The sequence below is a fragment of the Lepisma saccharinum genome, chromosome 4 (assembly GCF_977018435.1).
Source record: "Lepisma saccharinum chromosome 4, izLepSacc3.1, whole genome shotgun sequence".
In the NCBI taxonomy this organism is placed as follows: Eukaryota; Metazoa; Arthropoda; class Insecta; order Zygentoma; family Lepismatidae; genus Lepisma; species Lepisma saccharinum.
The window spans coordinates 117,020,257-117,036,942 of NC_139232.1; the positions used below are offsets into that span (position 1 = coordinate 117,020,257).

The 16,686-nt window shown below is 39.0% G+C and overlaps 1 protein-coding gene across 1 annotated transcript in view; it reads left to right on the forward strand.

The window, feature by feature from the left end:
• nau (myogenic-determination protein nautilus) overlaps positions 1 to 16,686 on the forward strand; it is an 89,994-nt gene that overhangs the window by 13,995 nt on the left and 59,313 nt on the right. Inside the window, exon 2 of the mRNA XM_083121890.1 lies at positions 2,865 to 3,056. Coding sequence (XP_082978016.1) covers positions 2,865 to 3,056 — 192 coding nt within the window. The remainder of the gene's footprint in view (positions 1 to 2,864; positions 3,057 to 16,686) is intronic.

Consider the following 16,686-nt stretch of genomic DNA (forward strand, 5'->3'; position numbering starts at 1 on the left):
TGGGTCGATTGGCCCGTATTTATACTCTTTTTGTCGTCACAAACGACTAGTATCAGAACGTAAATTATATGTGAAAAGCGTGTAAAAACATTAATATATAATAACAAAATGCACAAAAGACGCAGTAACAGCACAAAATTATATAGTGCATTTTGCAATTAAAACATTATTTAAGTATGCAAAACTTTTCCAGAAATCTTTAAAAACTAATAACGTGACGTCAGCAATAAGGGGTTGAGTACTTCAACACACCGACGTCACTCAAACATTTTCAAAATAAATAAAACACAGAAATAAATTGAAATCTGTAGCACAAACAGAACGTAAATTACAAATTACAAAAACACTAGCATAAATTATCGTGTGCTTAAAACTGTTCACGGAATATGTCCTTTCGTTTCCACCGGAAAACATACACAAAACACGTCTGACGTCAAACTGTTTACATCAAGTTATGTGTTCGTGTTAATTACACCCAAATACGACATCAACACAGCGAATCGGCACAAACACAACGTGCAAGGGCAAACTTCTCCCAACTATTAAAAACAGCCGTAAAAGAGCTTACAATTCCAAGGCGCAACCACATAAGGGTTCTAGGAAGAACATGTCAAGATAAGCTTCTTGATGTTTCATAATGGACTATTCTGTGTTCTTCTCTTTGCCTTCCTTCTATAGTCTGGAAACCAGACATGGATGACCGCAGGATTGTTTCCAGGGAAGGCAAGAAAGTTATTATTTTTTTCAGGTTGTTGGCAAAAGAGGCATATTATTCCTACATAATAGTGTTCTCCTCACAAAAAACTCTCCTTCAGTTTCAGTAAAGCCCTTATCATAATTAACATAAATTACAATGACTGAAATGAAATTGTACGTGTGAAATATATTCTATAAAGTTGCATTTTTTTTCCAGAGGGACCACCCTTGCCCCTAAAGTTCCGGACGTCCATATCCTTACCACTCATATGATTCGTCTTCAAATGCGCAGATAAATAGATAGCTTGTTAGCTTAGTTTCATTTGCCCCTTTTTGTCACATAGCTAATTTGCATAGCTTGTGTACACATATAAAATTCATACGTTGCTTTCATACGGTGAGAAATCTCATGAAATAAGAGGACCGTGTCCCCTCGCACACGCCCATATCTAGCCCTGATTTAAGGGTATATTAAATAGAACTGGCTCCCTACAATATATCCACGCCCCCTTTGCCTCCCCAATCAGGGGTGCCCATTCCCCCCAAGGCCAATGGCGCATCCCACCCAAAATCATGTCATGCGTCCTTCCCAAATCATATCATTCGCGCCCTCAAACCATATCGTAATCCCCATAATACTTAATTACTACAGCGTGTCTACCGACAGTAACTTTCTTTCTTAGCTTTACTGAACACTATAATTGATCTGCCCCTCCTCCTTAAACAGGGGTGCCATCACTCAAGACCACCCCTAAAAATCGTTCATCATAATCGAGATTGATTTGATTGATTGATTTAGTTTATTTTACTTCGCATTTTGTGCCTCTTGGCTAATTTAAGAAGATGGGGATGAGTGATGAAATGATGAAATTGATGAATGGACATTCACAAACAACCAAGCCCTAGCGGGATTCGAACCCGGGACCCTTGGCGTCGCAGCGCGATGTGCTAACCACTCGGCCACAGGGTCTGGCATCATAATCGAGAATATCGCTTGTCTTGTAATGCAGCTATAGTATAAAAACTTCACATTCACCTCATTAAAGCGCCAAACACGCATCATAGCAACACAATATTGCGAGCGTACCGAGCAAGAAAATTTTTACATCCATTTCCTTGCAGTTGCAGGCTTTCAAAAATATTAATTTAATGGGGTGTCAATACTTTCTTAAGATCCCAAGATAAGTATTTAGTCTTTCCCAGCTTCTCCTTTGACACGTTCGGGGTAGAAAACATGTGGATACCATATCGCTAAAAACAATTTCCAAAATTTAATGTCCGAACTCTTCCTCCACTGCAGACATCCCTTGACAATCTAGATTTAACACTTTGTCAAGAGCTTTCTATTTCCCCATTAAATTTAATACTCAATCCTACAACCAAAATTTCCATGCCAATTTTAGACTTACTGTTCATATTGAAGAGTGGATCTCCTCCAAAAAATTAATTCTCAGTCTCCACACCAGAATTTTCGCAACTGTCTAAGACAATAGAGTAATACACAATAATTGGAAACCCTCTCAATTTAATACTCAATCCCCCCCTAACTAAAATACCCGACATAATCTAAGACCTCGAGTTGGATGGATAGTGTCCACCCCCAAAGTTAATTCAGAATCTCCTCCAGAAGCCAAGTGTCAATTAAGGACTAATATGTAAGAGTTGGATATCCCCCCCCCCCCTCCCTTCGATAATACCCTTAAACACTTTATTTTCTTCATCCAATGGATTAAATATGGTGCATTTAAGGTGTAAAATGTTTTCATATATTTTGGAAAAGATATAAATGTTGACTTTTATATTATTTGAAGGGAAAAATCCCCAAAAAAATCTCGATTGCGCAACCTGCGCCATAATATCCCCTGTGGGCACCCCTGTCCCCACTTACCTTGCCTGTGAAACAGTCATAAGAAGTGAAGACTTTGTTCATGAACCGTTATTCATTGATGCAACAATGAAAGATCTAAAGTTCATCAAATATCTACAACTATTGTAGGTCAGCTAATATATAATTGAATTTCAGTTATCATGGATCACACATTTCATGATGGACAATTAGGTATATGACGGTGGATCAAATGACTCAATTTATTAACAGTTTCATTGCTTGTTACTGTCAACCTGCATATTATAGGATGACTGCTGCAGCAGAATGCTTTTCCTTGCAGGTGAACGAAGCCTTCGAGGTGCTGAAGCGAAGGACGTGCTCCAACCCCAACCAGAGGCTGCCCAAGGTGGAGATCCTGAGGAACGCCATCGAGTACATCGAGTCCCTGGAAGACCTCCTTCACGGGGCTCAGGGGGGCCTCGGGGGCAACGAAGGAGGGGACAGTTCCATCACGGCTGCCCCCGAATACATGGTAAGTGTTTTGGATTATTTTCACTGTGAGTTTTTGAGCGAATGCACTTCTGTCCTGCGTGCGAAGACAGTAACACTTGAAAACAAATGAAGACTAAAATTGGTAAACGCTGTAAGTGCCACAATAATTCAAACACCGTTTTCCACGTTAAACTGTGAAAATGTGCCATGCTTTATAATGTGGTAAACGTGAAATGTGGCTCGTAGCCCTCTAAGTAGTTCAAAGGGCGTGTAAAGAGGTCACTAGTGTGCACGTTCTTACGGGCTGATGTGCGGAACGATGCGATTTCCCACGCTTACAACGTTTACCACTTTTAGTCCTCAAATATTGAGACGCTTCCAGAGACAATGAAAGGAAAAAATTAGACGTTCACTAAAAAGCCACACTTGAACGTGATAATCTTGGCAACTTGCTTTTGGAGAGGGGAAAGATCTCTTACAGTAAATCTGCGTGCGGTACGATTTCTTAACATTTTTGTGGACAGCTAAATGCATAATATACGCACATTCATGTAATATTATTAGAATAATTCTCGGTCATGGAAATCTGCAACAACGACTGGAGGTTCATCGTGCTGACCACTTGTCACCCCGTAACTGGTTGATCACCCACTTTTGCTGAGGCATGTAGGAATGAGGTTGGTAGTCGGTACGTAGGCCTTGATCCTCAAGGGCTGTTACGCCACAGGCTATTAAGTTATTAGAATAATTAAATGAAGAAGACGTCTTTTCCACTTTTGTTATTTGACGTTGTTTTTCTGCCTCTTTCGGCTAATCGCGGAGATGAGGATGAATTATGATTAGATGGAATGGATGAAGAGACACTCACAAAGAACAACAATTGGCAGCCGCGACTCGAGCCCGGGCGAGACGCAAATAATTTTTGAGAAGCAATATTTACATAAACTCCCTATGTGTTTGTGTGTGTGCATGAGGAGGGTGTTATACAAAAATGACATGAAAAAGAAGTGAAGGACAAACATTCATTGGAATTGAAATATTTGCTTGCGAACAGAAACAGTGATAGCGACAGTAAAAATAACCTTAAACATAAGTTCTCAGAAATAATATCAGCTCACTCATTTAAGTCCACTTTATGCACAATATGGCTAATAGGGAATGGACCTACAGTTTAATGTGGGATCTGAACCACTATGACCCTCCACCGGGTATCTAATCTGGCTACCCCTTGATTACAAGGCGACGACGTAATAGAGTATCCAACTAATCGAATAGGTGTCTTACTGAAAAAAACTTACACACATTTTAATACGTATTGCTCAGTAGCTACTTTTAAAATATCGTTTACTGAGAATCGACGTATTTTGGAGGGAAAATGAAATCTTGTCGAAATTCAGATCGATAACTGAATGTTCTAAATTTTGAGAATTTTGAATCGGCGTGTTCTTCGTAAGGACAGGCATCTTTGAAACCTGATACGGGTCTTCGCCTCGAAGTGTTGAAGAAAAAACAGAAAGCGGGAGGAACATATCCTCTGCGTGTGGTGAAGGAACGGAACGAGAAAGCCCTTCTGCTTTCATCGGCCTCCTCTTTGAATGGGTGGCTACGGAGGAACAATCGGGTGTCGGGTTGCACCTATTAAGACGGCTGTGGAGGGAGAGAAGCCGAGGCGAGGAAAAAGAGCAACATGGCGCCCGGAGTTCCGGCCTGGGAACACATGTGAATCAGATGACAACAGGATATTTCTCTTACTTTTTGCACGTCAGTGATACGTCGTTTACGGAGGCTTCAGTTTTTCTCCAAGTTGCCCCCAGAAGGGCATTCCGAAGATTACATGAGACGGGAGAGAGACATGCTTGGAGCAGGATTTACCCTTTTCTAAGGGAGCTTTCAGACAGAAGCGACAAGCGTCACTTGGAAACCAACCGTCAGAAATAAATGCAACCTTTCGTACTGAAGAAAAAAAAAGCTACAGGCAGACCCGTAGCGAGGGGTAGGCTAGGGGGCCTGAGGCCTAGAGCCACACGCACAGAGGGCGCCATTAAAGGTTATCTTTTATTTCTTTTAGGACAACAAAGTCAGAATATGCGACTGAGATATTTACACTTGGCAGAGGTTTATTCTGGTAACACACAGCTGGAATTTTCTGTTTTCCAAAGTAGTAATAGGCTAATAGTACTTTTAAAGATGTTCTTCAGACACTAAGACACAAATAAAATATTCCTAAATGTGCAAACTTTTTAAAATAAAAAATGCAAACTACGAATCTATACGAGGGTCACTATTTATATTTTGAGCCTTGGCAACACTGATTGAAGTTAGGCGCGATTTGACGTTTGCACTGAATCGTCTGGTATTATTGACCATAACGTACTTCAAATGTTTTGTCAATAGCTTGATTTGTGTTGTTTATGTTGCCTTGGAGATTGCGCGACAACAATAAAATGGAATTAACTCGTGAACATTTTCGTGCGATGATTTTTTACGATTTTCGACTTGGATTATCAAGACAAGAGTGCATCGATCAACTTACTTCCACATTTGGCGATGAAGCCCCATCCTTTGCCACTGTGAAACGCTGGTATAACGAATTTAATCGTGGCCGCCATTCGCTCACCGACGAGATTCGCGAAGGTCGTCCAAAATCAGTTGTTGTTCAAGAAAACATTGATGCTGTGCAAAACCTAATACTGCAAGATCGTCATGTGACATACTGCGAGATTGAGGCAACCATAGGCATTAGTTCCACCAGCATATATAAAATATTACGTGATCATTTAGCTGTGAGAAAGGTATGTTCTCGTTGGATCCCACACAATTTGATAAAAACTCAAAAAGACGCTCGCGTGCAAACAAATGCTCAATAAATACAATCGTGGTGCTTCAAAAGACGTATATAAGATTGTAACAGGTGACGAATCATGGATATATGCATATGAGCCGGAACGTAAACAGCAGTCGACTGTATGGGTGTTTCAAGATGAACCCAATCCAACAAAAGTTGTTCGCGCTCGAAGCACATCGAAACAAATGGTCGCCTGTTTTTTCGGGAAAACTGGTCATGTGGCAACCGGGCCTTTAGAGGAACGTAGAACGGTGAACTCTGAATGGTACACAACAATTTGTTTGCCAGAGGTCTTCGGTCAAATACGGAAAACAAACAAACGCCGTCGGATCATTCTTCATCAAGACAATGCCAGCTGTCACACATCTCGTCTAACAACCGACTTTATGAACAGTCAAAAAATCGAATTGATGGGTCATCCGCCGTACAGTCCTGATTTGGCACCCAATGACTTCTTCTTGTTCCCGAATGTCAAGAATAAATTGCGTGGACAACGATTTTCGTCGGCGGAAGACGCCGTTGATGCGTTCGAAAACCATATTATGGAGGTGTCTCAAGAAGATTGGAAAAACTGCTTTGACAAATGGTTCGAACGGATGCAAAAGTGTATTGACCATAAAGGAGAATACTTCGAAAAACAATAAAGCAGTTTTCAATGCCAAATTCCTGTTTTTTCATTGTTAGGCTCAAAATATAAATAGTGCCCCTCGTATTATTTTTTAATAAGTTTCTCTTTAATTCCCCTTTTCAAAATTTCTAAGATGTCAATTTCACGAATGGCATAGGAAGAAAATATGGAAGGACGCACATAAAATGAATGTCGGTGCTTTGTAGTTTGGGCTGGGGGAGGGGGGGGGGGCAACCACAATCCTGCCTAGCCGCCAAAATATCTTGTTACGGTACTGGCTAGATGTATTGCTTGTCGCTTGAGTGTAGCTCGAACTGGGCCGTTTCGTCAGCATCGTGTCGCCTGGGTATGTTGGCAGCGGGCATCCAGTGACTGCTTTTCTACAGACTTGGAGGGATCCGTGTCGCTTGTCGCCTGTCGCTTCGGTCCGAACACTTCCTTAATACAAAACGGGTGATCAATTAATTTTAGGCATCAAGGGGTGATCCCTAATTTTTAGGCCTCAGGAGATTGTTTATTTAATTTTAGACATCAAGAAGGCGATCGGGTAATTTTAGACCTCAACGGACGATAGAATTATTTGTAGTTCTCAAGGAGGCAATCCGTTACTGTTAGACACCAAGGAACCATCACTTAATTTAGCTATGAAAGAGGGAAGCATTCATTCATTACGCTTATTGTTACTTTTAAATTTTGAAGATGCGATCAATAAATTTTAGACGTCAAAGTGGGGACGACCACTACTTACTGTGTGATTTATTGCCAGTATAAATGTTTCCCGAGGGACGATCACCCCGTCAGCCCTGATCTCGTTCTGATCTCGATTTTTTAAAAGTCAGTTTGGTGATGTTCTGACCAACGTGCCTAATGGTAAATATCTGAAGGTAAAAATCGTGGTATGAATTTCCGCCCTTCGCATCTGGTAAATATTTTCCCGACAATAAAAATTCGCAGCCGGCCGTGAGTGGTTTGGTGGGAAGGTTCCGCTTTTCGGAAACTGCAAGAGCCGTGGCCCATAATTTACGTAAAGTAGACGCCGAAACAAGATGGCGGGCGGTGCCGAGGAACTGACGCGAAACGCGATTCGTCGCTTCGGAGGCCGGATGGAGAAGTCAAAACAGGGCTTCTGATGGAAGGTGTCGCGGCTCCCGTCTGACAGGCGAATCAACCATCCTTTCTCCCGGGCGATGGGCAGGAGGCCGCGGATGATCGTCGCATGGTTCTTTCATTAGCCCCGGCGACCGCGGCTCAAAGGGTCCCGAGAGATGTTCCTCCGCCTCTCGACCACAGATTCTTCTGCAAAATAGTTTGGTTTGATGGCGTCTTCGCTTCACTCCGGTGGACTGCAGCTCAATCGACGGCGATGGTTAGAGATGGTGTCGTGTAGGAATGCCCAAATCCGGATATCTGCCAGATATCCGGATTTGGGCGACAGGGGTGGGCACGGGCGGGCAAGCGCCCACCCAAAAATTCCTGTGCCCACCCGATCAAATTCAATAAGTACATATACTTGGAGATATGAGAATGACTCAATAAATAAGTGTATTCTGGTGTTCATAACATGTTTATTTTACTTGTGAATATTATCTATGTTAGAAATGTTCACATATTATTTTTTTATTTATTTGTCTCTTATTTTTTTGTGGCGGAAATTAAGGATCATGCCTTTTCTTACACTCAACCACATTATTATCAACCCATAAAAAGCCAATTTTGTCATTAGAAAGTGAAAGTAATTACTAGAGCTATTGAAACAAAAAAAAAAAAAACCTGTGATAACTAATACTTCTACGCGTATGATTAGAAGCAGCTAGTAGACTTAGGAGGCTCAAAATTATGCAGGGTATGATCAAGATTAGATCAGAATTTAGGGTGAACTTGAGGACTGCAGCTCCGGCCTCCATATACGTATATACAGGGTGTCATTTTAATGGCGCCCACGGACCACAGATTCGTGTAGGGGACATCAAAACAAACAACTTTTCTCAGTAACATTTTTCACGTTGGTGCGTCAATTCGACGCTACAGCCGTTCAAAAAGACCGTTTTGCCGCCTGGATGCTGGCAACCCAACACAACATTTGATCGTATCTGTGACGTAATTTCCTGCGGCGAAACAGCGCACGGTAGGGTTGCAAGGAACACACAAATTTTGTGAAAAATGACAAACTACCAACCACATTATTAGCTGTAAAACGAAGCGAGAAACGCGTCCAGTAAAACGAACATCATAGCCTATCAGCCAGAAGATGAGCAGTCATCTCAGGGGAAGGGGGAAGTGAACCAACGTCATGAGAAATTGTAAAAACGTATTCAAAATGAAGAGTCAATATCGGATTTTGTCTCAGCCTACATGTCAAATATCAACAACAATAACTTTTATTGTACTTACAACTTACATGTGGCTGTTTACGCCCAGCTACATGTCAATTATATTTGCAAATCTCGTTGCAAGGTTCATATCTACAGGTTTGTGTCCAGATGCCTTGTGGTACTTTGTGCTGATAACGGAAGTATCTGAGGTTCACTTTGTTACATTACGGCTAAAACACCTACAACACAGTAACAATCTAATGATGAATCAGTAGCAAATATACTGCCCTGTTCAGAGTTGCAAACTATTACATGTGTATCCGGTGCGTAGATAAACACAGTCGTCGGAGAGTTTGTTTTACTACTATTTATATCCCTGTATTTTCAACCATTTTTGTCACTTGCCTCGTAATGCCCTGAATATACATTATATTATATTATATGTTGCTTACCTTTGGAATTTTGAGTTCTTTCATTTCTATTTTGTCATTTGTTCAGTGTGTCACAGACAACTAGTATCAGAAGGACGAAGTGGATAGACTAAATTGTATATGTCAACTTGGTAACTACATTTGCAAATATTTGACATGCAAGCTGATACAAAATTCGATATGACCACTTCCACTTGAATTCTATTTTCTTCCTGCCATTTTTCGTATCGTTTGTTTACTTCCTGTTGGGTTACGGAACGTGTTTTCTCGTTTTGTGTTACGGTACATAATGTGGCTGATTGTAGCTTTGACATTTTTCTCAGAATATGTGTGTTCCTGGCAACCCTGTAACGCATCGCTTCACGACGGGATATGACGTCACAAATGCAATCAAATGTTGTGTGTGGTTGCCAGCATCCAGGCGGCAAAACGGTCTTTTTTGAACAGCTGTAACGTCGAATCGATGCACCAACGAGAAAAATGTTACTGAGAAAAGTTGTTTGTTTTGATGTCCTCTATACGTTTCCGTGGTCCGTGGGCGCCATTAAAATGACACCCTGTATATCCCAGCCTGGGTATGGTTAAAGTAATCTCCAAATAAACAAATAAAAACATCATCTTAGCGTTACTTCCTCCAGCAAACAATAAATTATTTCGACTTTTTAATTATTATTAGAATAATTTAATCAAGAAGACTTAGATGGGAAGGCCATGTGACGCGAATGGCAGAAGAAAGAATAGTTTACAGGATTCTTGTTGGGAAACCTGATGGTAAGAGACTAGTAGGAATGCCAAGACGAGGATGGAGGGATAACGTTGAAATGGACCTAAAAGAAATCGGCAAGGATGGGAAAGATGTGATTGATCTTGCCCCGCATAGGGGTAGATGAAAGGCTTGTGTTGCTGCCGCTATAAACCTTCGGGTTTAAGTATGCTAGAGATTGTAGTATAGTTTTAATTAGCTCTGCATTCCCGAAGTGTCCCTTTCTTTATTTAATTGCAATTTTTATATACCTGGCATCTTCAAATACCAATATGGCATGTGAAATATCAACTTTATATTCGTTCTAGTAATAAGAAGGAATCACAATAATCAGTACAATACCGAACTCAATAAATTTTGATAAACCAGTTATGTATGGAAAAAGCTACAGAATTACTCAATTGCTAATAAGTGGCTTATTATATGAAAAATTCAATATGCTGACCAAGGCAGTAATTTATTTTATTATAAAACATAAACTAAACGTAACGTTTCAACCTTCTAGCAAGGTCTTCTTCAGACTCTTCACAAAGTACAAATGTAACAAGGTACAAAAACAGGACGATATACTGTATATACACAAACATTGCTCCCCTACAGACTATTAGAAAGTTCTTCTGGAGCATATTGAATTTTTCATATCATGGAAACAAGGCTTAATGGTGTTATAATGACTTATCATATTTAGAAATCCTCGTTCGACACATAAATTTTGCCTTATGAATCAGGTGAAAATGTCGACAGAATCTGTAGATGCAGCTGAAGTAAAGAAAAAAAGTTATGTCACGAAGTATCCAGAAGACTTTTTTTTAAGCCCAATATTATGCTCTGATAGGCTAATCGGGACAAAACCTACAGTTTAATGTGTAGTCCGAACCAGTGTGCATTGTGCTTCCACCAGAGTAGGGGGGAGTCGAACAGGACCTGTTCATTATAATGCGACAGTGTTATGCCATTGGAGAAAAAATATACAGAAAGAACTCTCAACAAACGTGTCATTTTACCTCTACAGAAGATGCGTCCATTTTAAGAGGGTGTATTGCCTGAGACAAATATTTGGGACTTTTAGAAAACAATGTCATTGTTCACGGAATTACATGCCTTGATCCACTAATGAACACTATGCAATGTGTTTCATTAGTAGAAACTACCACCTCAACTCTCGAAGTGGTATGTACTAACGAAACTCCATTTTTGGAAGAGTAAGTTGTGGATAATTTGTTTTACTTGTATTTTAAGTCATTTCTGTGCTAATTTTGATAATGACGACGATAAGGTTCAATGGTGATTATATGAAAACGACGAAGGGCCGAAAACAAACACACACGGACACTCAAAATACAACTCCCCATAAATTATTATTTCGATTGTGGTTCCAGGCGGCAGGAACTCGTTGCCCTGCAAGAATATAGTTAGCAGGGTATGCTGTACAGCACAGAGGTTGACATTCTAGTGCGTTCGAAATGGTCATGCCGTGCAACCCAAGTAAGTCATCTATGAAAAAATAGATGTATTATTCCTGGCACGGTGATCAACTTCGATGAATTCCTTGTGTCCTAAATATTTTTGTTACCTCAAAAAATATGTTCATGTAACCATACGTGTATTGACTATCCCGCATGAGTAACATGACTTAGCTCAGAAAACGAATACCAACTTAGCTAATAATATCTTCAATTCTGAACAGATTTCTCAATCTTACTTGTTTTTTACTTATGAGTGACATTTTGTCCAAATAGCCTTTCATTAGCCTAGGAATACCTCATGGACAACGAACAAAGAATTGGTTTCACGTGTGTTTTAAATTATTCCTAATAAGACGTTTATTTTAATCCAAACATTCAGTGGAGGCGATTAGGGGGAGCGGGAGGTGGGGGATGCAGTTCCCCCCGACACATTTTGCCACTTTTTGGCATTTTTGCCCATTTTTTGACCTCTTTATGCTAAGCCTTTTCTACCAAAATAAAGTATATTGCCCTTGCTCCTCAAATGTTGACACCCAATCGCCCCTACTGCAAACATTCAGATAGATTTGTCAATTGAACAAACCTTGGAAGCTAAGAAAAATGACCCCCAAGGAGTGAGATAACTCTTCAGTCAAAACCTCATACGATGAAACTACTATGCTCATTAACATGCATTTAAATTACGAGAAACGTCACATTGTCTATCATTGCACTTTATATCACTGTTGCCGAATACATAAAATCAAGTATGTGCCTTTTTTTTTGTTCACGAAGAGCAAAATGTGATACAACACAAGCTTATAACTAATTTACATTTGTTTCATTATACACTCCTCACAAAAATTTTGCAATATTGTTATATTAGGCACAAGTTTGGAATATTAATATATTAGGTGATAGGCACGGTGGCATATGTCGGCTTAAAGACGAGAACGTCCACCAGACAGGTATCATATGTTGTTGCATTCCATGCCCGTGTCTATCACCTATTGTCTAACGTTACAATATTCCAAACTTTTTGTGAGGAGTATTAATATGCATGAAAGAATGTGACTGTGAATGTATGGCTGCGCATGGATAAACACTTCGTTCAAATAATTGTGTCCATCAGAGACAACGCGAAAGGAAATTGAACAAGTTGCGACAATAGATTAGAAAATAACGAAGAGGAAAACCTGAAATGGAAAGGGAAAAGAAGCAAGAAGAAAATCGGGAGTGTAAGAGAGAGGGGATACATATACGTCTTACATGCACATATACGTATATGGTCTTAAATTTGACTCCCCGATGGCGCAGCGGTAGCATTGTCGCCTTGTAATCAAGGGGTCCCGGGTTCGATACCCGGTGGAGGCACAAGTGGTTCGGATCCCACTTTAAACTGTAGGTCCAGTCCCAATTAGCCTTACTGTGCATAAAGTGGACTTAAAACAACAAATCAACCAACAAATCAACCAATCTTAAATTTATACTGCCCACCCTAATCTATCAATATGGAGCTTCTGCCCACCCGGTCGAAAAGTTCTGGCGCCGCCCCTGATATCTGGATACGGATTATATCTATACGGACATTTCGGATATCCGAATTGTCTGACTAATCAGTATATCCGAATTACCCGGATTCGAATTTTCCGAACGAAATGTCTGGATATCAGAATCTGTGCATTTATACGGACAGTTTTATCGTTTCATATCCGTTTTGCGAGCTATTTCGGATCTTCTAGAAATCCTTCATCAAATCTGGACTATCCGGATATCCTAATTATCCGGATATTCGGATTATCTGGATTATCCGTTGATTGATTGATTTGCTTTATTTTACTTCGCTTTTTGTTTCACTTTTGGCTAATTTGCGAAGATGGGGATGAGTGATGATGTGATGAAATTGATGATTGGACACGACCTTGAGATTATGAGACTCACGCGTTACCGACTGCGCTACCGGGGCTACACTCACGAACCTCCATGTCCAGGTCGGGATTCGAACCCGGGACCCCTGGCCTCGTAGCGCGATGTGCTAACCACTCCGCCACGGGGGCCGGCTGGATTATCCGTTGCATCCGACATAATTTGAAATACGGATTTTGTGGCCATCCCTATATCGAGACGAGACGAGACTTGGAAGTGTCTCGAAGTGTACACTGTTAAAAGTTACCGCAAAATTGACAATATTCTACCGTTAAAATTTAAGTCTGCCTGCTAATTTTAAAAAACTGGACACAATCTTTTTTTTTATTTATTTATTTGATCATGCATAAAGACAGATAATGATTATAAATCGCAGTTGCTTGCACCATAAAAATATTTTTTAAAAACTTAACCACTTAAATTACACCAATTATTTCGTTATAATTCGTTACAGGGTTTCTTCATTACGCAATTTTTCAACAATGCATCTTTTGCTTTTTCTAAACTTCCAGACTCCGCCTTTTCCTGAACAATTTCAATTATCTACACAAAATTATCAACAGCAAAATCTGTTGCAAGACACTCCTTTAGGAATTTCACTTTCTACTTCACACGGGAAATCGTAGACAGGAAATTAAAAAAAGACCCTCTCTTCTACAGACTTCCTACCTAATAGCGGCCTCCTCCTCCATCATGAGTTGATATATTTTCCTCATGGTATGTCTTCCGGTCTTCCATGAGAGCAAATGCTGGTAAATAATATCAAATAGTGCCATCTCTGACTTGTTATTGTTCATCTTTTTTAAGTTTATTTGTTATTTTTAATTTTACTTTTTTCATTGTTGACGATTTCATCATAAAATGGTCATTTGTGCTGTATTTCAAATTTTCTCAACAAATATATTATGTGTGTGAACTGTCAATAGTTTAAAAACAGCCATGCTAACTAACTAACTCTCCAGCCTTCTAAAACCCGAAGGTTCATGGCTGCAGCAACACAGGCCTTCCATCTTTCCCTATCTTGAGCAAGATCTATATACTCTTTTCTATCCCTACCGATTTCCCTTAGATCTATTTCAACGTTGTCCCTCTATCTTCGTCTTGGCCTTCCTACAGGTCTCTTACCATCAGGTTTCCCAACAAGAATCCTGTAAACTCCTCTTTCCTCTCCCATTCGTGCCACATGGCCTGCCCACCTAAGTCTTCTTGATTTAATTATTCTAATAATATCTGGACATGAATACAAATTATGTACTTCTAAATTATGTAACCTTCTACACTCACCTGTCTCCTCATCCCTTTTAGGTCCAAAGATTTTCCTAAGGATCTTATTTTCAAATACTCTCAATTTATGTTCCTCTTTCAATGTAAGGGACCAAGTTTCACATCCATATAATAATACAGGCAAAATTACTGTTTTGTACATTTTAACTTTTAGTTTCTTAGATATTAAACGAGAAGACAAAAGTGTATGAAGAGAGAAGTAACATGCATTTCCTGAATTAAGGCTACTTTTTATTTCCTCTTTAATATAATTTTCATTTGTTAATATTACTCCTAAGTATTTGAATTTGGAAACTGGTTCAAACGAGTTGTTATCAATAATTAGATTTTGATTATTACCTAACACTTGGTTTCGGCCTGTAAGCATATATTTAGTTTTCTCTTTGTTAACTTCCAAACCTATCTCTTTAGCAGTTTTGAAAAATATTTTAGCATTATTCTTAATTGTATTCACATCATCCCCCAGTAAGTCTACATCATCTGCATATGCTAACAACTGAGTCACACCATTTAATTTTAGTGCTTCTTTAGTTTCTTTTACCTTCCTAACGGCATATTCTAAGGCAAAATTAAAGAGCAATGGAGATAATTCATCTTCTTGTTTTAACCCATCATGAATTGGAAATTTGTCAGACATATTAATACCCACACGAATTTTACTTTCTGTTTCACTGGTGCATATTTTTATCATACTAACAAGCTTCTTAGGTATTCCAAACTCTACTAATATATTACATAATTTATCTCTTTTGACCGAATCATATGCTTTTTTTAAATCAATGAATGGCTGATGGACATTTTGATTATATTCCCACTTTTTTTCAAGTGTCTGTCTGATGTGAAAAATTTGATCTGTAGTTGATCTGTTACGTTTAAATCCACATTGATAATCACCTATAATTTCATTAGCATATGGGGTCAATCTTGTTAAAAGAATGTTAGATAATATTTTATATGTTGTTGAGAGTAGAGAAATTCCACGGTAATTATTGCAGTTCATTTTATCACTTTTTTTAAACACAGGAACAATTATGGATTCTTTCCACTGTTGAGGGATTTCTTCTTTATTCCATATTAAACAAATTAATTTATGAATTTGACATATTAATGAATTTCCACCATATTTAATTAACTCAGCTGGTATTAAATCAATGCCAGGTGCTTTGTTATTCTTTAGCCTTTTAATAGCATCTTTAACTTCAGTCAAGTTAGGTTCTGGTACTAAAGGTTCTGCTGTGTGGATTTCATTTACTTCTGATTTATCTCCTACATGGACATTTAAAAGGTCATTAAAGTAGTTCATCCATCTATTTAGAATATCGCTTGGGTCAGCTAGAAAATCACCGTCTTTATCTTTTATCAAGTTTACTTTAGGTTGCCACCCCTTTCTAAACTCATTTACACCTTTATATAAATCTCTGATATTTTTATTTTTGTTTTTTGTTTCAATTTCGTTAATTTTGCTTTTCAAGTAATCTCTTTTTTTACTTCTAAACGTGTGGTTAACTTCTCGCTTTATTCTATTATAATTGTTTAGATTTGTATCATCAGAGTCTAGCCACCTAAGTCTAGCCTGATTTCTTATTTCTATTAGATTATGACATTCATTATCAAACCATGGCTTACTTTTTCTCGGGATAATGGTATCCTATACTTTCTTTAGCTGCTGATTCTATTGCATTACGTATGTGTTCCCAATTCTTATTTACGTCTGTTTCATTTATATTTTCATCATCATTTATATCGTGCAAAACATCAAATCTATTTGACAGTTTAATTTGGTAATCTTTCTTAATTCTTTCATCAGTAAACTTTTCTGTATCAAATTATTGTTACAAATAAAAGTTAGATTTCAACGGAAATAGACTGTCTTAGATCATCTTTCTCAAGTCTACTTCTCGGTCCCCACTCGAGTTTTCGAAAGTCTACTTATACATTTTAAAAGTGGGATTCGATCCACCGCGCAATGTTCTTCCACTGAAGATTAAACCCCGAACCTCTTGATTAAAAGGTGACACTACGCCATCGAGGAGACC